At 39.4% G+C, this 23,914-nt stretch overlaps 1 protein-coding gene across 1 annotated transcript; it reads right to left on the reverse strand.

Annotated features, from left to right (window-relative positions):
* Window positions 1-306: 306 nt before the first annotated feature.
* On the reverse strand, window positions 307-23,906 carry WHAMM (WAS protein homolog associated with actin, golgi membranes and microtubules). The gene is made up of 10 exons (XM_012000675.1): window positions 23,662-23,906; window positions 20,962-21,135; window positions 17,730-17,880; window positions 16,484-16,653; window positions 15,082-15,247; window positions 11,315-11,502; window positions 8,290-8,376; window positions 7,977-8,072; window positions 3,792-4,269; window positions 307-1,643 (listed from the first exon to the last, which is right to left on the reverse strand). Exons 2-10 carry the CDS (start codon window positions 21,103-21,105, stop codon window positions 1,336-1,338), a joined length of 1,788 nt encoding a protein of 595 aa, XP_011856065.1. The 5' UTR covers window positions 21,106-21,135; window positions 23,662-23,906; the 3' UTR covers window positions 307-1,335.
* Between the last annotated feature and the right edge of the window lie 8 nt (window positions 23,907-23,914).

Raw genomic sequence — 23,914 nt, forward strand, 5'->3', positions numbered from 1 at the left:
CAAAAAAATTTAAAAAAAAACAAAAAGACACTGGAAGTAGGAAGATTGAAAGTCCTATATCAGGACTTTCTTTGGAAATGAGGTAGATTCCTTTTGTTCTGTGGAAACCCAGGATTAACATCACCAGACTGAGGGTGACAAGGTTAGTGAGGATGCTTGCACAGTCTGAGAAATGAATGGACTGTTTTGCATCAGTCCCTTCCCCTTTACCAATTTTAAAAATTTAAGGAGGAGAAAATATTTCAGCATGAGACTGAAATATTTTCAGTTCCTGAGGAAAATAACACTATTCCTCCATCCTTAGTATTCACTTAAACAAATGTTTTGCTAAAACCTTATTAAAAACTTTAAGCCCACCCAGGCACGGAAGGCTTTGCTTTTACAGCAGCTAAGGTATGTGTTCATTACCCCATGAGTGATGCTAATGCATTGTAAATAGTTCTTTATTATGAGTTTATGTAGTGCTTGGTGCCTAAAATAAATTTCATTTAAATATTTGAAATAACTGCTGAATATAAGCAATTTATTCTGATTATTGATAAAATAACATTCACATTCAAACCTATAAATCTGAGAAATCACTATTCCATATACACAGGAGGCCACAGTCAGTAGTCTAATAGTGCTGCTTACCAGAGTAGTGTAAACTTCTTTCAGAATCAGGGAACAATTCTAGATCACCCATAGTGAGAAGTAAGTGCTCTTCTCTTAGGCCACCGACACTTCCGATTGGGTCTTGACATCCCACCTATGGGCTGGTGTGTGCAACTCTCATTTCTACTTCCCTCCCCAGTTTTAAGAGTCACTGCGTCACACAAAAGTTGCAGCATTGGCCAGGCACGGTGGCTCATGTCTGTAATCCCAACACTTTGGGAGGCCAAGGCAGGTGGATCACGATGTCAGGAGTTCAAGACCAGCGTGGCCAACGTGGTAAAACCCTGTCTCTACTAAATATACAAAAATTAGCCAGGCATGATGGCACGTGCCTGTAATCCCAGCTACTCAGGAGGCTGAGGCAGAGAATTGCTTGAACCCGGGAGGTGGAGCTTGCAGTGAGCCGAAATCGCACCACTGCACCCCAGCCTGGGAGGCGGAGCTGGCAGTGAGCCGAGATCGTGCCACTGCACCCCAGCCTGGGCGACAGAGCGAGACTGTCTCAAAAAAACAAAAAGAAAAAAAAAAAAAAGCTGCAGCATCCCACACAAGACCCTGCTGATCTTCTGGGCTGTTATGTGGCCTGTCTACCAGCACCCTGTTAGTGTGCTTTTCAATAGGTCTTAGCCTCACCCACTTTATTCAAGCCTACTGTGGCAGGTACCTTTGTCGAACTTGAGCCTAACCATCCCACTGGCCAGGGTCCTGCTCATCGCTGTCCTCCTCAGAGCCAGCAGACACCCTCTTGATTCTCTGGAGTGCGGCCTTGATGCTCCTCTCAAGGTCACTAGTGCGTCTGTTGCTAGTTGGTTTGCTGCTGAGGTTTTGGCCAAGATCAGGGTGAACTTTCTTCAGTTTGACCCCTTGCCTTATGGCAGCCAGAATGTGCTCATTGATTGAGGCGTGGGGAGGGCGCACCGTTGGCACTTCCACCTTCCGGAGAGGAGCTCTGCCATGCCTTAGGGAGGCCAACACTTCATCCATAGATCCTGAAATTGAGTAAGCAGAGCTAGTACCATCAAGAAGACACATTCCCTTCCCAGAACATTATTGCTATGAAATTGTTAAATCTCACATCAGTTAACACCATGACTTAAACAAACAATCACTTCGTCAAGCAAATGCCTTGATTACCTGCTAACAATAAGCCTCCTGGTTGAATCCAGGATAGCTGAATAGCTCATGTTTTAGCTTAACCACTTTCTTTCTGCTAATTTCTTCAAATCCACAGCCACTGACAGGAACAAGCATGCACAACTTTTGTTAAAATTACTGTTTTTCAAGACAAATGTGATCTGTCCCTCCCATCCTGAAAAGAGTTACGGAAGCCTGGGGTGGAACAGTCTCACCCACTGTACATGACCTCTGAAGGATACCTCTGAAGCTGTATCTCCTTCATTACCCTGTCCGGCTAAAAATCTTTTTAAAAAAATTTTATCCTGCTCAATTTAACTTCAGTCTTGGCTATTAGTCAGTGATGACTCATTCTATGACAATGAAGTGAGTAGGTTTCTACACATGAAAAGGCTTAAAATAAAACTTTAACCGGCAACTCAATGAACCGCCACCAGAGGGGTGGCACTGGCACATTTTTCTATATATAATGTGTTTAATTCCACCTACATTACCCTGAGGTGGCTTACATACTTTATTTTTGAGTATGTGAAATGCTGTCAAAACACAAATTAGATCAGAGCTTCAAGGCGTTAGTGAGGAGAAGCTATTTTTCACTCTGGCACCTGGAGACCCCTGAGACGGTAAAATCTTTTATCGCCCACTGGAGACAGGCCTGACTGTGGCCACTAATTTAGAGATCTTCCAGGTAAGGCTTCAAGATTAATAATCAATTCTAGTTCAGGATTGAAAGGCCATGCTGTGGCTAACAAAAGGCCATTCTGCTTTGGATTTAAACCTATACCTCCTTATTACAATTTCCTTCTGGGGGTAATGAGACAGGTTTCACAATCAAGGGCATTCTCTGGTGCAAATTCACACTTTCTTTTTCTTTCCTGTGATTTAGCAGTGTTTGTGAGTTGAACAGAACTTCCCAAAACCATGTGCATTAAATCTGGGATGGGAATGTGGCACCCCACAAAGATCTGCCCACTTCCAAAGTCTGATCTAGACACAGCCATGCAAACTCTTTACTTTTCATTCACAGGACAGTTGTTGCAAACCCTATGGAAACAGGCCATTGGGTCTCCACCTAGTATTTGGACATTTTCATTTGTACCTGGTTCTAGGTACAGTGAGGCTCTGAACTCAGAATAGCCAGATTGCTCAATTAACCAGAATCAGTTTGGAACTGTTATATCATTCATAACACCTAATACAGTAACCTTGCACAGTTTAGGTGGAGGTGCTTAAGCATACTTTTAAAAACAAATTTACATAAATTTTGTTAGGCTATTCTAAAGTGCACACACACACACCCCAAAGCAATAGGCTCCAAGTCTAGGCAGATTCAGGCCATTCTCCTCAAAACTTAATGTCTAAAGCCATAATTCGAATTCTGAGAACTATAGCCCTATTAAAGAAATTGTCAAGAGCATTCAGTGTACTGCACTTGCCAAGACAAGTGGCCCACTTTTTCTTTCTGATCCATTACACTTTAGAAAGACTTCCAACAGTAAGGGTTCCCAGTGTGCTAGTCAGTCTGCAAGAACAGCCTTCTACATTCTGGCTAATATGCTTCTACAGTAATTTCCAACCAGTATTCTGCTTAAAATACAAAAACTGGATTCTGTAAAGGACTCAGAGATGCAACAGTAAGCATAGTTTAAAACCGTATTGAAAAGTATTCCAATGGCCGAAATCAAATACATACTGAAGTCTTAAGAAACTTCAAATAGGTTGATACTTTAACCACCTCAGAAATCCCAAGTCATGTGATCATTAAATGTATAGAGATGGTTTCTTCAAACTGAATTAACATTTATGAAACCAGATTTAGGCTATACTATACTAACTTTGCAATGAAAGAATAATGATACTCAAGGCAGCGAATACTGGAATATTTTAAGGCTACAGAGAATTATAAAAATGATTTCCATTTGAAGATGATTGCTTCTGAAGCTAGAATGCTTCAACAGCTTAACAACTCATGGGGGAGCAGGGACAGAATTCCAGTGGACTACCTGGACATGGAAAACTTTCCAAGGAGTCACGTGGTCTCTCAGCAGGTGATTCACACACTAGAGGAAGTGGCTGGTCATCTTTCACTGGAGCCCGGAAGCCTAAGTTCTGATGAGTTGCAGCTTGAGAGGATGAGGACAGAGCAGGGAGAGGAGGCGGTGGGGGTAGGGGTGGGGGTGGTGGTGGAGGAGGAGGAGGAGGTGGTGGCAGTGACAATTCCTCACTGGATGTGGAATGTGTTTGATCACCAACTGGAACAAAAACCTGGACAGGGATATTTCCATGACAGTCTTGACACTTGGGGCTTTTCACGTTACCAGCTTCCGATAGGGGAACGCCTCTAGTTTTCCTAGAGGACGGGTGAATTACTGACACAGCCTGGGAAGCTGGCAAGCATGTCTGCTGGGAAAGGTCGCCTGGCAGGTTTGGAGCCACAGGTTCTGAGCCAGAGGTGTTTCGGACAGATTGAGCTAGGCGTTTCTGAAAATGAAAAACCATGGTGAGGAATCTGCCACAAGTTCATACCATCAAAATGCTGAAACTTTCTAGAAATCTATAAACACATGCGTTTCTATGCATGGATGGTCTAATTCACAAAGTGGCTCCTTCTTGTTTGTACAGCCATCCTTGTTACCAAAGCCATTTTTCATGGATTAAAAGATAAGCATTTATATCCTTTGATCAAGTATTACCTTCTCTGTAGTAAAATGAAGATACAAAAGCATACATATAGAGGAAAATAGTCATCAATTTTTAGTATGGAAAATTAGAAATGCTAAAATACAAATAATAGGATATTAGTTGAAAAAAGTGTGACAAATCTATTCAAAATATTAAGTAGCCGGCAAAAGAGCAAGACTCTGTCTCAAAAAAAAAAAAGCCATAAAAAGTGAAATAGTACAACGCCTGAAACATCTGAAAAAATCAGATGATACAGTGTTCAGTGAAAACCAGATATAAAATATGTATTATGATTAAAAATGAGAAAAGTTCTATGAAAAATGCCAGCACAGTGGACATCCAAGTGGCAGCTATAACAAAGCCTGTGGATATTTCTTTTCTCTTACTTTTAGGCTTAGAGTTAATTTCATAATTAAGAAAATGTAAATTGAAAAAGTTCTGGTCTTTCAGGTATTCATTTGATAAAGAAAAACCTAGCCCTACAAAGAGCTAATCTTGAGAGGAGGTCCCTAAAGAAGGCACTGATTAGCCAATGAAACATAAAATGTAATACTATGAACTTATTAAAATGAACTAGCTCTATACATATTAACATGAATATATCTCAAAAACCTAAGTTAAAGAAACTGGCAAAGGATGCATTCAATATGACCCTATTAATGCAAACACACACACACCATGCAATCCATGATAAACTCAAGGAGTATTTCCATTTCCCTTACATTCTGCTCCTTTCAGGACAAATAGCAACATGGCAACAAGCCCCCAAACCTCCCTGATGCAGACACAGCCATGCAGCTGCCGTCCTGCAGCCTTCTGTCAGAGAGCATGCCAGCAGAATTCGAATCCCAGAAACTGGGCCAGAGGGCTAAACGCCAGTGCTCACCCAACTGATCTCCATCCAACTGATCAGGTCATACCTGATGGGGTTCCCTGAACCACCCAAAGATGCTTTCTGTGGCATCCCGGCTGCAGCATGTCACTGTGACTCTGGACTGTTAAGTTCTACCTTTATTTTTTTGTAGAGACAGGGTCTCACTGTGTTGCCCAGGCTGGTCTCAAACTCCTGGGTTCAAGCAATCTGTCTGCCTCAGCTTCCAAAAGTGCTAGGATTACAGACTTGAGCCATGGCGCCTGGCCGAGTTCTGCCTTATACTGCACAGGCATTCTGTCCACCCACGATAAATTAAATCCTTTACCTCACACAGCCCTTCAGATATTCAAAAAACTTCCTTGATCTCAACAGATACCATGTATCACATGATTTTATTTCTAGTTTTCTCCCTCCCCTACTTCCTCCCTTCCAAATGTGCTCAAATTGGCTATGTCCCCTTTAAGGGTGGCACTTCTTGGTAAACACAGAACTCCCTTATTCTACACAGGACGCCACTGTCCATACATGCCAAAAGCCCACAAGCTTTTGTCACACAGGTGGCTCATTAAGCTGAAGGAAACTGAATTCTCAAATTCTTTTACCCAAAATTTAAGCCACACAGACTTTCCTGTCACCCCATGCAAGCGCATACCTCCATACGAGCTTTTTTGGACTAGAAAACCAGTCATGTATCGCAATTTTGGGTGAACTTGTTAGCATTTAACTAATTGTTCCTGTTGGTCGTTGGGAGCTTAGGAGGCCTGATTCTGTCATTTTAAATCTGCCTACCCCTCCCATTTTCATATCACCCACACATGAAAAAGTAATATTCTGTATTGCCAAACAATTCCTTGATCTGAGTGAGGGCTGAGGAGACGGGCTGGCTGCCCTTGGATCCCTTCCTCTACACTGACTCCATTCTGTTCATCGAAACTCTCTTGGTGGTGGCGACCAGCCAGTTCCTCTCCAGCTCACTGGCTCTGCATTTACCCAGTATTTATGCAGCTCCTTCAATTCATGCTTTCCACTGCAGTTCACACCCAGGCCCCGATCCAGGGCAGTCACATCAGAATTTCTGTGGGTGGGGCTGGGCCTTAGTACTTAGAAGAAGCTCTCCAGAGGATCTGGATATGTTGCCCAAGCTGAGAAGCCCTGTGTGGCCCTGGAGTAAGACCTGGCTTCAATTCCTGCTGTTTAACCTTGAACTAAGTTGTGTAACCAACTATTCTGAACCTTGGTAACTCATTTGTAAAGTGGTGATGAAACTATCTCACAAGGCTGTTTCAAGAACTAAGTGAGAGTGAATGTGAAGTGCCTAGCATGGTGCCGGGTATATGAAAGGCATCAGATACCTATTCCAGAATCTTTTCTGGGACAAAGTGGGTTGTTTCCTTTTCTGGGGCTACAACAAACTTGGGTCTTTGTGATGGGGCTGGGGAATGAAGGCAGGTCTATGTTTTATAGTCAGTAAATTCAATGATATTCTTAAGCCCCTATTTACTTTTTTTTTTTTTTTTTGGAGACAGAAGAATCTCACTCTGTTGCTCATGCTGGAGCGCAGTGGTGCAAGTTCGGCTCACTGTAACCTCTGCCTCCCAGGCTCAAGTGATTCTTGTGCGTCAGCCTCCCAAGCAGCTGGGACTACAGGCATGCACCACCATGCCCGGCTAATTTTTGTATTTTCAGTAGAGATGGGGTTTCACCACGTTGCCCAGCCTGGTCTCAAACTCATAGCCTCAAGCAATCTGCCCGCCTCAGCCTCCCAAAGTGCTAGGATTACAGGCGTGAGCCACCGTGCCTGACTCCCTACTTATATTGTTTTAAAAAACCTATTTACCTTTAGATAAATGTTTGAGGTGATAGATATGCTAATTACCCTGATTTGATCATTACACATTATATACCTGTATCAAAATATCACACTATACCTCATAAATATGTACAGTTATTATGTGTCAATTAAAAATAATAAAAGCAAAAAATTATTTTTTGAATCTTCATAGCAGCTTTTTTTAATTAAAGGAATTTATCTCTAATAATAAAGTCAACAAATAGGAAAAAAATTACAGACTCAGGATCATTTTGTGGAGGAAATACAAATGTAGGCCTGTAACAGAGGGCATAAAAAATAACATTATCCTCATAAGTATATACTTTAAAAAAAAAAAAAAAAGAAAAAGGAAAGTTGTAGATATCAAAAAAAAAAAACCCATTTTACTTTTAATAGGGCACTTTCACTACACTTACATCACAATGCTGCCTGGATAACATTTTAAAGAACTGTTTATTACAAATGAGGGGAAATGCCAGCTAAATCAAGGGAGTTGAACAGTTTTCAGTTTTCCCTGCCAATCTAAACCACCAGTGCCAGTTAGGACTACTCAGTCAGGAGTGCAGAGCAGGAACCCAAGCGTGTTGTGATGTCAAAAACAGTAATTATTTTTTTATCATGGGTTTTGAATCACTGATATTCTATTTTTGTTTTTTATTGATATACCAGAAATAATGGTATTTTTTAAATGTTCACGTTCTGCATGACCTGTTCTTAATACTTTATACTTTCCTCTTTTTTAGGGTGGTCTTCATTTATTTCCCCAGAAGTGTAGATGAGGTGACTTTTTATAGAACTTACATCTTTAAATGCTCTCAATCGTTGGAGTGTTTTTTGACGTTCTTGGTTGATCCATTCTTTTTTCTTTTGCTCCTCTTCTTTTATCTTGTCTCTTTTCTATATTTAAACAAATGTATATTTCTAAATTGCTCAACATTACAAAAAATGTCTCGTACCCCAACATTACCACCCCAAAGCTGCGCCCAGGCTGCAGGCCTGGAGGCAAATGGCTGACAGCTGCAGGTCCAGGGCAGCGCAATTCCAGTTTCCACAAGTCTAGGCCTACATGTCACGCTACACAAACACAGAACATTTTCCTTCAGAGGAGACTCACCATCTGAATACTGTGATGCTGACGAGAGTATCTTATGCTTTCTTCAGCCTGTTGCAATCTGAGCCGATGATTTTCTTTGCACTGATCCTGGTGAAATAATACAAATCACCTACATGGTTTTTAATGTTACCCTGGTATAGCATAAAAGGTTAAAAGAAAAAAGCACTGCCCAGTTCTGGTGTGGCCCAATGGTACTGTCTCCTCCACAGTCTATGATGAGGGTTGCCTGGCTGCTTCTGGAAATAATTTGTTCCCAGCAGAGTGCTTTAAGAGATGAAAAATAATCCACCAGCCCATGAGAGGACATATAGGGAGCCCCCACTCTTAAATGGGATGTGTCCCAACAATGTTTTAATGTGATTGTTTTAAACACATTTCCCCATAACAATATAAATACTAATTACATTTCCAAGCGTACCTACAAAAGCAGAGCAACCTACAAATACCTAAAAAATTATAACTGTGTTTCACTTGTGCTTAACCACTCACTATACCAATATATAATAGGCTATATGTATATAAGATCCTTAATCTATGTAAAAAATAATACAGTAATACTCACAGATAATACTAACACTTACTGAGTAGGTTTTAGCCTCAATGCCAAGTACTTTTCATGCCTTATACTACTTTATCCTCACATGAAATTTGTATTATTACCACTATTGTCCTTTTTTTTTTTGAGACTGAGTTTCGCTCTTGTTGCCCAGGCTGGAGTGCAATGGTGCGATCTGAGCCCACTGCAACCTCTGCCTCCCAGGTTCAAGCAATTCTCCTGCCTCAGCCTCCCAAGTAGGTGGGATTACGGGTGCTGTGCCGGCCTATCATCCTCTTTTAAAAGATGAGAAAACTGTAAGCTCAAAAGAGATTTAAGTAATTTGCCTAAGGTCACATGGCTACCTAAGTGGCCAAGCTGTGATCTGAACCCAAGTTGAGAGCTCACCTCAACTACCATTCTATTAACCGAGTGCTTTCCAATTCCAACATTTCCAGAATCAGTGGAAAGAGCTCCTCTAAATGGGGTGGGGGAGTGATTATATCTTTAGAGTGAAGGTTACTGCTCCAAGTCTGGATAAGAGAAGGCATAGGAGCATTTTATATACATATACATATAACACTGCCAAGGAGGTAGAGGCATCTCTTCATCCACAGCACCATGGAAGTGCCAAAGGAGACTCCTGGGTTCATGGGTTTTCTGAAATGTGGAGCAAAGGGCAAATGCCTGTATATCTTCAAATCCTCGAATAACAGTTCCTAAATCCAGAAGTACAATTCTTAAACATGAGCATACAAAGAATATACTCTTCTAACAAAGTTTTTTATTTTTATTTTTTATTAGAGACAGGGTCTTGTTCTGTCACCCCGGCTAAAGTGCAGTGGTACAATCATAGCTCACTGAAGCCTCGACCTCCTGGCCACAAGTGATCTTCCTGCTTCAGCCTCTTGAGTAGCTGGGACTATAGGTGCGCACCACAGAGATGAGGTCTCACTGTATTGTCCCTGGTCTCAGACTTCTGGTCTTAAGTGATTCTCCCACCTCAGCCTCCCAAAGTGCTGGGATTACAGGCATGAACCACGGCACCTAGCCAAGTTTTTTTTTAACTATTTGTATTTAGATGGAAGAGTAATTAACATTTTTGTAAGCTACAAAAGTCACAATTTTCATGTTTTCTTAATTCTAATTAGAATAGTAGGCCGGGCACAGTGGCTCACGCCTGTAATCCCAGAACTTTGGGAGGCTGAGGCAGGTGGATTGCTTGAGGTCAGGAATTCAAGACCAGTCCCGACCAACATGGTGAAACCCCATCTCTACTAAAAATAAAAAATTAGCCGAATGTGGCCGGGCACTGTGGCTCACGCCTGTAATCCCAGCACTTTGGGAGGCCGAGGCGGGTGGATCACCTGAAGTCAGGAGTTCAAGACCAGCCTGGCCAACATGGCGAAACCCCATCTCTATTAAAAATAGAAAAATTAGCCAGGTGTGGTGACGTGCACCTGTAATCCTAGCTACTCTAGGGCTGAGGCAGGAGAATCGCTTGAACTCTGGAGACGGAGGTTGCAGTGAGCCGAGATCACGCCACTGCACTCCAGCCTGGCGACAGAGCGAGAATCCATCTCAAAAAAAAAAAAAAAAAAAAAAAGGAGAAAAGTATAGTAAATATGAGTAAATACATATAAAAGTCTGTATAAAAATGATATATAGAAGCTTCCTTTTCTGCCAGAAAAAATTAAATTTCTTAGTGTTATCTTTTTATGTATTCGTGGATTTTTAAAAATTAAGAAAAAAATCACCAAATATAAGGTCTGAGGTGAGCTGAATATTATCTGTAATTGTTTTGTGTACTCAATAATTTACAGTAAAATATATTTAGAATTGTTATAGTTGGTTATTAGAAATAGAGTTTCTACCTATTGTGGTTTTTAAAGTACCTGTGGTCCAGCGGCGATGGCTCACACCTGTAATCCCAGCACTTTGGGAGGCCAAGGTGGGCAGATCACTTGAGGTCAGGAGTTCAAGACCAGCCTAGCCAACATGGCAAAACCCTGTCTCTACAAAATATACAAAAATTAGCTGGTCGTGGTGGCACATGCCTGTAAACCCAGCTACTTGGCAGGCTAAGGCACAAGAATCGCTTGAACCTAGGAGGCAGAAGTTGCAATGAGCCAACATCATGCCTCTGCACTCCAGCCTGGGTGACAGAGCAAGACTCTGTCTCAAAAAAATAAAAATAAAGTGTCTGTGTATGCAATGGACATTCAACAAATAGTTGTTGAATGAATAAATTAAAACCTTGAGATTTGCTAAATGCTTAAATCCTAAAAGAAAAAAAATACTTTTAAGAAAAACATTTAAAAGCATTTTAACTATAGTCATGGATAAGTACATAAGTACATAAGCCATGGATAAGTACAGAAAAGTAATCACTGTGTTGGTAAAAACCTTATTTCAGTACCTCTTTATCCTTCATACAAGAATAAATTTCTGGAAGAGAAAATAAAAGAAAGCCGCTCTGAGCGTATCTACCTTTCTACTCCGGAGAGAGGCTCTTTTGGCACAGATCCTGCCCCGTTTAGACTCCAGCTGCTGGCACTGCCTTCTGAGTTCTTTCACTTCCAAATTCTTATCATCCTGCAGCCCCACCACACAGTCAATGACTTTAAGTTCCTCTGGACTTTCACATGGATCGTAATAGACAACTTCATTCTGTTTCTCTAAAAATATATTAATGATTGTTTAAAACACATTTTATTATTTTTAAAAATGCACTGAATTTTTTTAAATGTCAGGAAAATAAAGATCACTTGTAATCCCACCACTGAGCACTATTAACATATATAAAAAATATACGTGTATATATACATGACTATATACATGTGTGTAAGTAGCATGTGTGTATATACATGTAAGTAGTGTATGCATGTATATATACATGTATATATAGACATACATATATACACATGCACACATACACACACATACTACTTATATAGCTACACATATCAATAGAGTTCTAAAAGAACATTTTCCATGGGATGGAAATAAATTTTTAGGCCAGGTACAGTGGCTCACGCCTGTAATCCTAGCACTTTGGGAGGCCAAGGCAGGCGGAACACCTGAGGTCAGGAGTTCAAGACCAGCCTGGCCCACATGGCAAAACCCCGTCTCTACTAAAAATACAAAAATTAGTTGGGCACAGTGGTGTGTGCCTATAATCCTAGCTACCTGGGAGGCTGAGGCAGGGGAACAGCATGAACCTGGGAGGCAGAGGTTGCAGTGAGCCGAGATCGTGCCACTGCACTCCAGCCTGGGCAACAGAGCAAGACTCCATCTCCAAAAATTAAAAAAAAAATTTTTAAAGATAAATTTTAATGGCAGCATAGTATTCTCTAATTTAAGCAATCCATGTTGTTAGGCTGTTCCAATGTTCCATTATTGTTCATTTCACTGTGATGAACATCTCTGTATAAATCTTTGTGTACACTTTTTATCACTTCCTTAGCAGATAAAAGGATCTTGATACCCATTGCCAAACTGCACTCCAGAAAGGCAACTTATATTCTACCAGCAATATATTATTAAGATGCCTTAGTCATATTTAATCTTGATTACATATTGATTTTTTTAAAGTCACGCTTACTGTAACAAATTCAAACCCTCCAGAAGTACATAAAATAAACAGTGAAATTTTCTTGCTCCTTCCCCAAACCTTCTGAGTCATTCTCAGAGGAAAAACATTATGAACAATTTGGCATGCATCCTTCCAGGTTAACTTCTTTTTTTAATGTAATTTTTTCCCTAAATATGTAAAATGCTTATAACCTGAAACTACTGCAAAAAATTGTGAATACTCAGGATTAAACTAAAAGTTCAGGATCTATGTGAAGAACTTTATTAAACTTGGAGGAAATTTAGGAAAAAAGATTTAAATAAATGGAGAGAGACATACCATGTTCTTGGGTAGGAAGATTCAAAATTGCAAAGACCACTATTCTCCCCAAAGTAATCTCTAATTTTAAGCAAAATCACAATCAAAATTCCAACGAGTTTTTGTTTTGAACTTGATTCTAAATTTCATCTGGAAGAATAAAGGAGTGAAAATAGTCAGAAAACTTGTGGGGAAGTAATGGGGGGTTAACTTGCCTTACCAGACCCTAAAATGTGCTTCCAAGGTACAGTCATGGGAACAGTATGGAGCCAGCAGCAGAGCCACTCACAAACCAATGGAGGAGAACAACTCAGAAACAGACCAAAGTCAATCTAATGTTTAGCTTGAGAAATGTTAAACATTTAGGGAAAATGTTTTCAAAATCAGTGATTGGGACTGCTTAACAATTTGAGGGAAAGGTTCAGTTCCTACCACAATCAAAATAAATTCCACCTGGACTAAAGAATTAAATGTTTTAAAAAGCAACATCATAAACATACAAAAAGAAGACATAAGTATATACTGACATAATTTTGGGATAGGAGAATACTGCCAGACAAAATACTAAAAGCAGAAGCCACAGGGGAAAAAAATTGATAAATGTGACTTCATAAAAATTAAATATTTCTGAAAGGCAAGAAAACGCAAATGAGAAGGAGAGATTATTTGCAACATATGACAGAAAATAAAGGATATTATTCCTAATGTGGAAAGGAAATATTCCAAAGAAAAATAGACAAAGACTATGAATAGGCATTTCATAAAATAAGTACAAATAGCTCGTAAACATACAAAATTTTGTTCAATATTCACTCATAATAAACGAAAATTGGAAGACTGTCATTTCCTTTGTCAAGTAAACAAAAATGCAAAAGAATGGCATGAGTCTGGGAAACATACACACTCATATTCTGCTGATGGGAGCATCTTTCTTCTTTTCTCTTTTTTTTTTTTTTGGGACAGAGTCTTACTTTGTCACCCAGACTGGAGTGCAGTGGTGCCATCTCGGCTCACTGCAATCTCCATCTCCCAGGTTCAAGCAATTCTCCTGTCTCAGCCTCCCAGGTAGCTGGGATTAAAGGCGCCCACCATCACGCCCAGCTAATTTTTGTATTTTTAGTAGAGACAGGGTTTCACCACGTTGGCCAAGCTGGTCTTGAACTCCTGACCTCAAATGATCTGCCCCCTCAGCCTCCCAAAGTGCTGAGATTACAGGCGTGAGCACACCCAGCCTGGGAGCATCATTTTAAATGTACAACCTATCTAGAGGGCCATTATGTAGTATGAAATTTGGAAATCAGAAAATAATACAGAGGTGAGGAAAAATGTATCTCAGGTGATTATCGTATTGTTATGTATCAAAATGAAAAATATACATTGCCCTTGACTCAATAATTCCATCCTTAGAAATTTATTCCAAGGACATAATCTGTCCTATGCACAAAGACATGTGTAAAGGAAAGTTCACTACACTACTGTTCAAAACAGCTGAAATTTGGAAATCATGGTATATCCATAAAATAGAATACTATGCAGCCATTAAAATATTGATACTTTTATTATTCACTGAAATAGAAAGACAGTTATTATGTATTAAATGAAAAAGACTATTATGCATTGTATGCCTGTGTCAAAATATCTCATGCAACCCATAAATATATATATCCACTATGCACCCATAAAAATTAAAAAATTTTTAAAAAGATGTTATGCACTTGGTTAGTTTTGGTTAAAAATTTACATTTTTCTATATCAGCATATTTTAAAATCTACAAAGTTATAGAGCAAATTGTTACCGCTAAGTGTCTCTCTTTTTTTTTTTTTCCTTTTTGAGACGGAGTCTTGCTCTGTCGTCCAGGCTGGAGTAGAGTGGCACAATCTTGGCTCACTGAAACTTCCGCCTCCCAGGTTCAAGCCATTCTCCTGCCTCAGCCTCCCAAGTAGCTGGGATTACAGGCACGTGCCACCACACCAGACTTTGTATTTTTAGTGGAGACAGGGTTTAGTATTTTTGTATTTTTAGTAGAGACGGGGTTTCACCATGTTGGCCAGACTGGTCTGAACTCCTAACCTCAAGTGATCCACCCACCTCAGCCTCCCAAAGTGCTGGGATTATAGGCATGAGCCACTGTGCCCAGCCAACCACTAAGCATGTCTAGATGATGGGATTCTGGTAATAATCATTTTTCTTTCTTTGTTTTGCTATGTGTTAACAATGAATATATTATTTGAATAATAAACCACTGAAGGAAAACTTTAGGAAATTTGCAGATGTTATAATTTACAAAAAGTAATTGATAATATGGTATTTCCTTAAATTTATAATTTAAACATTGTAATCTATATACTTAAATATAAATTTTACCTTTTATAAGTCTTTTAAGGGAGTCCAACTGTGTAGTAAGCAGTATTTCTTCATTTTTTAATATCTCAAATTTAACTTCATATAGTTCTAACTGAATTTCATAAAATTGTATTTCTAATTCATCTACAACATTTATATTTTTTTCTTGTTCTGGAAGATCTTCCATCTTATTTTCATAGAAAAAAGAAAAATAAGTTAAAATAAATTAGTATATTAAAAACAAACTTTAGAAGCATTATAGCTATTTTCTATTCCTTGTTCAGCACTAAATATAAAAAAGCAAATAGGAAAGAAACTCATTTCATCTAGTGATGCAAATACTTTATATCATCCTTGAAACAGAGGCAAACATTTAGGTTTTGAGAAACATAAATGGCAATGAGGTATTATTATGTATTGCATATTGGTGTCCCCCCAAATTTCGTATGTTGACACTCTAACTCCTAGTGTGATGTTATTTGGAGGTGGGTCCTTTGGAAGTAATTAAGTTCAGATTATGTCAAAAGGATAGCATCCCCGTCATGGGATTAGTGCCCTTATTAGAAGAGAAAGACAGGGATCACTTTCTTTCTCTCTAAACATACACACAGAAGAAAGGCTATATGAGCACTCAGTTAAGAAGGCAGCTGTCTACCAGACAGGAAGATGATCTTCACTGGACAGTGAATCTGCAGGCACCTTGATCTTGGACTTCCCCGCCTCCAGAACTGTGAGAAATACATGTCCGTTGTTTAAGCCACCAAATCTGTGATAGTTAATCTTGTTATAGCATTCTGAGCCAACTAAGACAGGTGTTTACAGTGTTTTCTGCTTTAAAGTCATAAGATCATAGGAAAAAATTTAAGTGACTATGATCCTTCAGTGAAGTATCTCTTTGATTATTTTAAAGTTGTACTGAAAACATTGCTGGATTGATTTTCAAGTACAGTACCCACTTCAATACTGAGCTCGGTGTTACTATAAAGTGAATCCTACAATATGGTATTTTGAAACATTTTAACCAAAGGAAAACTATGTCTAACCTTCCGTAGAAGATGGTGTTGGAATAAGTGAAGAAAAGAAGCTCTTTAACGATGCCTGGAAAGAAAAGTGCTATCTAAAAATAAAAGTGTCCTTTACTACATGGTCTCACTTATAAGTGGGAGCTAAGTAATGTGTATACACAGACAGTGTGGAATAATAGACACTGGAGACTCAGAACAGTAAGAGGGTGGGAGGGGGGACGAGAAATATTTAATGGGTACAATTACATTATACAGGTGATGATTATACTAAAAGCCCAAACTTCACCACACACAATATATACATGGAACAAAACTGCACTTGTATCCTTTATTTATACAAAATTTTTAAAAAATAAAAGTGTATTTTTAAAACAAAGTTACATTTATCTTTGTCTTACCTTTCCCTGAATTTCAGCTCTTTTGTGATTTAAACACAACTCTTTCGCTCTCATGAGTTGCAGAGTCTCTCGAGCTAGCATTAGCCTAAGTTTTTCCAACCTGGGAACTGCTGTGGCCCAGGCAGCCTGGCCAAATCTCTTCGCATCCTGTTCCATTTCTTTCCGCATTACTGTTGGATTATAAAAATAAAATATAATTACACTTCATTAAAAAGGGAAACATTTATCACGAACTAATCCTTTCTTTATTGCCTCCATTCTATCAGCAGAACATCCTTTTTAAAAGAAATTCTGTTTTATTAACTTTTTTATTATTATAAAAATAATACATGGCCATTGATATAAAATTTTAGGCATTCCATTTTTAAAAAGACAGTAAGTCATGATCTCACCTAGTTGAGGCAACTGCTTCTTATATTTTGGCACACTTGCTTCCATATTGTTTCTATGTCTAGCTAGACAGACAGGCTCATATGGATAGTTTGACCAAAAAACTAGGATCATCATTCTGCTTTATATCTTGTTGATTCTGCACAATATATCAGAAACTCTTGCCACTCATAAAAAAAATCAAGAATCATGCTTAACAGCTACATAGTTTTCTGTTTTATGAATGTACCAAAACTTAACAAACTGATAGACATTAAGTTGTTTCCTATTTGGTGTTTTTATCAACAATTATTTAAGACTAAAAAAAAGTCCTTCACTCAGCCCACAAGCCCCTGCATGGTCTGACCCTGCCTGTCTTGCCAGCATTTTCCCTCATACCACATTGTCCTACACTCTTTGTGATCTAGCCCCGCAGGTTTTCTTTAAGCTCCTACTTGCCAACTTCCCTCACGCCAGGGGACATTTGCCAGTGCTATTCCTTTTGCCTGGAATACTCCTCACTTTTTTTTTTCTCTCAACTTCCATTTACCCTTCAGATACTGGGACAAGCGCCACTACTCAGAGGCCTTCAGTGACCACCACCCTGATCAAGCCCAATTTCTCTCTCACAGACCCTCAGAGCCGCATGTCTCTCTTCTTTGTGCCATTTATTGTCACTGCCATTTTCCATGTGCTTCAATGAATAATTAAGATTTCTCTCCCTTCACCAGACTGTACAATGTCTCTTAATGCTTGACACTGAATTCTCGGCACCAAGAAAACATAGTGCCTAGTGAGTAAGAGGGACTCAAATGGTATGTGAATAAAATGACAATCAATTACATGTATCTTTGTATAGCATTTTTTAAATTATCACCTGCTAATGCTTTTACTGTCTCCTTAAAATAATTCACTGTGATATCTTGAATAGAGACAACAGCTTCTTCAGCCCGTCTGGTCCATTCTTCAGCTTCTTTCTCCAGGGCAACCACCCTTCTAGGACCTAGGTCATCCTCATCCAAGGACTTCTACAGACGAAGGGAAAACTGTCTTAGTAACAGCTAATAGTTATGTAGAACCATTAGGAAATTGAAAGGAAATTGGTCACATGGATTAACTATACTACTACTCAGTATACTACTACTCAGTCAATTAAATGTTCATTCATTCAGCAGTCCCTTACTGCATATGAATAAGGTTCTAAGTTGAGCACCACCTGAAGACAAAAGGACACTCTGGGGCATAAAGGGAAAAAAAAACCTACTTTCACTTCACATGCCTAGAATAACTTTTTCTAGAGAGGAATGTTGTCAAATTATGCTTCTCTCTAGTAATAATAATACACAATTGTTCAAATAAGTGATCTGTGTTATCAAGCACACAATGTAGGGCCTGGAACAGAGCACTTAAGTGTTAGCTGTTGTTATCATTTCTTTTAGGGATATGTAATATAATCACCTAAAAGAAAATATCTGTATATTCATGCTTATAACATACTAGTATTGGACTGAATGTCTGGGTCCCCCCAAAATGCATATGTTGAAGTCTAAATCTCCAGTGTGATGGTATTTGAAGATGGGGCCTTTGGGAGGTAATTAGGTCATGAGGTGGAGCCCTCAAGAATGGGATTAATGCCCTTATAAAAAGAAGAGGAGACATAGGATCTCTCTCTCTCTGCTCTTCACCATATGAAGACACAGCAAGACAGTCCTCTACAAATTAAAAAACTGGCCTTCACAATACATTGGATCTGCCAGCACCTTGATCTTAGACTATCCAGCCTCCAGAACTGTGAGAAAAAAAGTTTTGTTGTTTATAAGCCACTAATCTGTGGTACTTTGTTATAACAGCCTGAAGTAAGACATGTGCTGCTATGTCATCCAACTTGCAATTTCTCTTCTACAAAGCATAAGAAATATGTACAAGTTAGCTGACAAGGAATTACAAATCAAAGCCATAACAAGATACCACTTCACACCCACTAGGATGGCTGTAACCAAAGAGACACACAATAACAAGTGTTGGTGATGATGTGGACAAATTGGAACCCTCATTTACTGCTTTTGGGAATATAAAACGATGCAACCACTTTGGAAAACCATCTGGCAGTCTTTCAAAAGGTTAAACATTGAGTAATCATAGGACCCAGCAATCTTACTCCTCAGTATGTACACAAGAGCTATGAAAACATATGTCTACACAGAAACTTACACACAAACATTCACAGGAGAATTATTCATAGTAGCCAAAAAGTGGAAACAACCCAAATGTCCATCAACTGATGAATAAAATGCGATATAGTCACACAATGAATATTACTCAGCAATAAAAAGAAATGAAATCCTGATATTTGCTACAACATGGATTAGCCTTGAAAACATTGAGATGAGTGAAAGGACCACATATTGAATAATGCTGTTGCTATGTCCAGAGTAGGGAAATCCACAGAGACAGAAAGTAGATTGGTGGTTGCCCAGGGTTCGGAGTGACTAATGGGTACAGGGTTTCTTTTGGAGGTGAAAATGTCCTGAAATTACATAGTAATGATCATTGCACAACTTTGAATATACTAAAAATCACTGAATTATACATCTTTAATCTGTGAATGATATCTTAAAACAGCTGTTACTTAAAGAAAGGAAAAATATAGACAGGGTACGGTGGCTCACGCCTGTAATCCCGGCACTTTGGGAGCCCGAGGTAGGCAGATCACTTGAGGTCGGGAGTTCGAGACCAGCCTGACCAACATGAAGAAACCCCGTCTCTACTAAAAAAATATAAAATTAGCCAGGCATGGTGGCACACGCCTGTAATCCCAGCTACTTGGGAGGCTGAGGCAAGAGAATCACTTGAATCCAGGAGGCAGAGGTTGAGGTAAGCCAATATTGCACCACTGCACTCCAGCCTGGGCAATAAGAGCAAAACTCCATCTCAAAAAAGAAAAAAGGAAAAATATATGCAAGAAGTAGACTCTCCAAATAATAGACTTTCAAAATAATGAACAGAACAACTTTATCCACAGGTTAGAGTGGCATGAGTTTCATCTAAATGTGATACTATTTTTATAGTACAATCATCTGGCAGGGGTCATGAGATTATATGTGGAAACATGGCCCAGTGGAGGGGGCAGAAATCAAGAGACTTCGTAGGTGTCTTCTGATTCTCATTGTTGAGACCCAAGGCAAGCTATTTAACTCCTCTGGACTCTAGATTCATTTGTAACACTGGAATAAGAATGCCTTTTCTGAATGGCGTCACAAGGTTGTCTGATGGCTCAATGAAGCAAGAGCGATAACAGCATTTACTAAAATTTAAGTTACTGAATTACAATCTAGGGTCCTGCTATTTAAATTTTCATCCTATTTTAAGAAATCTGCATGAGTCCTTAGAGGAAAACAAGCTGAAGCAAATAAACATCACATCAAAAACAATTCATCAGGCCGGCCTCAGTGGCTCATGCTTGTAATCCCAGCACTTTGGGAGGCTGAGACGGGTGGCTCGCTTGAGATCAGGAGTTCAAGACCAGCCTGGCCAACATGGTGAAACCCCATCTCTACTAAAAATACAAAAGAAGTTAGCTGGGCATGGTGGTGCACATCTGTAATCCCAACTACTCAGGATGCTGAGGCAGAAGAGCTGCTTGAACCTAGAGGAGGCTGCAGTGAGCCAATATCATGCCACTGCACTCCAGCCTGGCTGACAAAGGGAGACCCTGTCTCAAAAAAAAAAAATAATAATTGCCAGAAAAAACATTTAACTCTTTCAAATCTGTAGGAATCTTAAGCTATTAAGATGACCAATGTAAATGTCTTCATTTTCTATCAATGTTAAATATAAATTCAACATTTAAACATAAGGGTGAACTAGGCATAGTGGCTTACGCCTGTAATGCTATGCTTTGGGAGGCCGAGGTGGGCAGACTGCTTGAGCTCAGGAGTTCGAAACCAACCTGAGAAACATGGCAAAACCTCATCTCTATCAATAAATAAGTAAATAAATAAACATAAGGGCAAATCCAAACAAAAAGAGACTGAACATTAAGTATAAATAAAGAAATAATATATGACAAATGTGAATCTGATAAAATAAAAATTTTTTTAAAAACATACCAAAATATCAAGCTTACATAAAGTTGCAACTTCTCGCATAGCCCTAAATGGCTGCAATAAGTACTGGAAGAAGATGGTTGCCACAGTAACTAATTCCTGGTACGCTTCATCTTCCTCTTGGTACAATTTCATTAATGCTACCATGGTGTTGGCTTTTCCGTGTCCTTGAATAACCTAGAAAGCAAATGTGAATAAAGCTCGAATCAGGACAGTATATTTAATACATACCCAACAAACTAAACAAAAGAAACCTTCATGTTCTCAACTTTTAATACATCAATTTTAAATATTGATTAAACAGGAAAATGTTATCATCCTCCATCAAAAATGCCCAATAAAACAAGAATGGTTAAGTAAAGTATGATATATCCATGGCAGAATATTATTACTGTAGTCATTCAGCACTGTGCTTCTGAAGACTGTTCAATAATATGGAGACTTTTGGCCAGGCACAGTGACTCATGCCTGTAATCCCAGCACTTTGGAAGGCTGAGGCGGGTGGATCACTTGAGGTCAGGACTTCAAGACCAGACTGACTAACATGGAGAAACCCCGTCTGTACTAAAAATACAGAATTAGCTGGGCGTGGTGGCACACGCCTGTAATCCGAGCTACTGAGGAGGCTGAGGCAGGAGAATCACTTGAACCTGGGAGGCAGAGGTTGAGGTAAGCGGAGATAGCACCATTACACTCCAGCTTGGGCAACAAGAACGAAACTCCATTTCAAAAAAAAAAAAAAAGGAGACTTTTATAATATTAAATGGAGAGGCAGAGTGCAAAACTTAATCTCAACTATGCGCTAAGTATGCAGCGGAAAGGACCCAAAAGAAGGTTTGAGGTTGTGGATACTTTTTCATTTGACTTTTCTGACTGTAAAGGTTTTGTGAGGCTGTATTCCTTTTTAAAAGCTCATTAAGGGCCACGCCTGGTGGCTCACACCTGTAATACCAGCACTTTGGGAGGCCAAGGCAGGCAGATCATGAGGTCAGGAGATCGAGAACATCCTGGCTAACACGGTGAAACCCTGTCTATACTAAAAATACAAAAAATTAGCCGGGCGTGGTGGCGGGCACCTGTAGTCCCAGCTACTTGGGAGGCTGAGGCAGGAGAACAGCATGAACCCGGGAAGTGGAGCTTGCAGTGAGCCGAGATGGCGCCACTGCACTCCAACCTGGGTGACAGTGCAAGACTCCGTCTTAAATAAAAAAAGAACTCAAAAAATATTACAGAGCTGTCTCCAAGTACTTCAGCATGTTGATTCTCTTCATGTCCCAGGTGAATAGTCCCAGTAAGCCCTTAGCAGTGAACTCATTTACAGAGCCTCAACTGTGGTTCCAGTCTCTGCTGGTTACAGCTTCTGGGGCAAGGCAGAAAATAAACTGAACAGTGTATAATCTAGGTGGACTCACTTGGTAGGAAATTATTTTACTCCCGCAAGAAGAGAAATAAAATCAAATAATATAGATTTTTTTCAACTAATACATTCTTAAATTCTTCTATTTCCATCCTTCTGCTTAAGGAGAAAGTGATCTACTTTCAGCTGTAGTTTTTTATCCAGGTAATAATAATATTATTATTTTTTTTTAAGTGAAAGCCTCGCTGCACAAAATTAAGACACACACGCAAAAGTAAACTTAAGGCAAGTGATGCATTTCAGCCTTATTTCTTAGACTACTCAGAAAACTTTCAGAGTTAAAACATTCAGCTTCACTTTATATATCCTAGCAATACTAGCAATTGATCTAATTCTAGAATCAATTGCTTTTCTATTCTAAATATAAATATTAAAATTATATATTTGGACATGTTTTGAATTGAAGCTTCTTCCCCTCCCAACCCCTCATTTTTAAGTTCCAAATAAATACGTGAACTACACTAATGTGAACAGCTAGCTCAACAGTATGAACTACATTCATGCTATAGTACCCCAGAGTGAACTTAAATTTGGGAAAACTATAACTTTTCTGATAGTAACTACAGTAAAATACATCATATAAATGTTCGATTTTAAGGAGAAACCACCTATCTCTGTGAGAAACCGAGTGTGTAAAAAACAAGTCTGATTCAAAATGATATCATTTTTCACCTCATATCCTAAGGTGAAAAAGATAAAGTTGAAGATCAAACGCTGACTGGCCTGAAACTCCCCTGTGGCTTCCTCATAAAGTGAAATCAACACATGAGAAGTGGGTGTGTAGATATTTACATATAAAACCCACAGTACAAAAATGACCCCACTAACGAGCTTTTATAAAATTATTTTAATTTAGAAAGCTTATTGTATATTTAGCTTAGGCTGAATTCTTCTCTTCACCTCCCCTTCCTCAAAAGAATGCACAGAAAAAAAACCATTCAGGTTAATAACAGCAGTGAGCCGAGACTCCAGCCTGACTCTCCTTAGTAAACTGTGAGTGTGGATTTAGAAGGCATATTTTCTCCTAAACCCTTCTATGAACTTGTACTTCCCCATCCCCTTAGGTTCAGTAGGTTTACCACTCAAATAATTACTCTCTCTCAAACTACCTCTTTCAAGCTTAAAAGGGCACTAATGCGGTTATTCCAAACTGATGAATAAAGTTCACTTTCTGCTGGCTTTCCATTTGACTAAGTATATATTACTTAAAACACTCTATCTCCTAAAAGCCATTTCTTCTATCCCATTCGCGACGTTCCCTCATACACAGACTTAGAATTGCTTACATTTAGTCCGTGTTATTCTTTCCTACATGGATGGGTTGTTTTCAGTTTTGCTTGCAATATTTCTGGCATTTCCCGTTGCAACATCCTGCTCTGCCAGCATCTTCAGGGCAAAGGTTGGGGGCCTAGCCCAGCTCCCAGCTGCAAGTACACTAGGCTCTAACTTCGCTTGTCCTCTCTGCAGGCCCTCCTGGAGCTACCGCCGGTTTCCCGCAGCGGTCCCGCGCAGGTGAGGGCACCGGGGAGCCCGCGGCCT

Source organism: Mandrillus leucophaeus, unplaced genomic scaffold (assembly GCF_000951045.1).
Source record: "Mandrillus leucophaeus isolate KB7577 unplaced genomic scaffold, Mleu.le_1.0 Scaffold639, whole genome shotgun sequence".
NCBI lineage: Eukaryota > Metazoa > Chordata > Mammalia > Primates > Cercopithecidae > Mandrillus > Mandrillus leucophaeus.

Bases quoted from the DNA above. Each gene is read 5' to 3' on its own strand.
- WHAMM (XM_012000675.1), bottom strand. From the start codon at position 21,105: ATGGTAGCATTAATGAAATTGTACCAAGAGGAAGATGAAGCGTACCAG. The intron at 17,881-20,961 runs GTATGTTTTTAA...CTTCGTCTGTAG, and splicing joins TATGTAAGCTTGATATTTTG to AAGTCCTTGGATGAGGATGA. The intron at 16,654-17,729 runs GTGATAATTTAA...ATAATCCAACAG, and splicing joins GACAGTAAAAGCATTAGCAG to TAATGCGGAAAGAAATGGAA.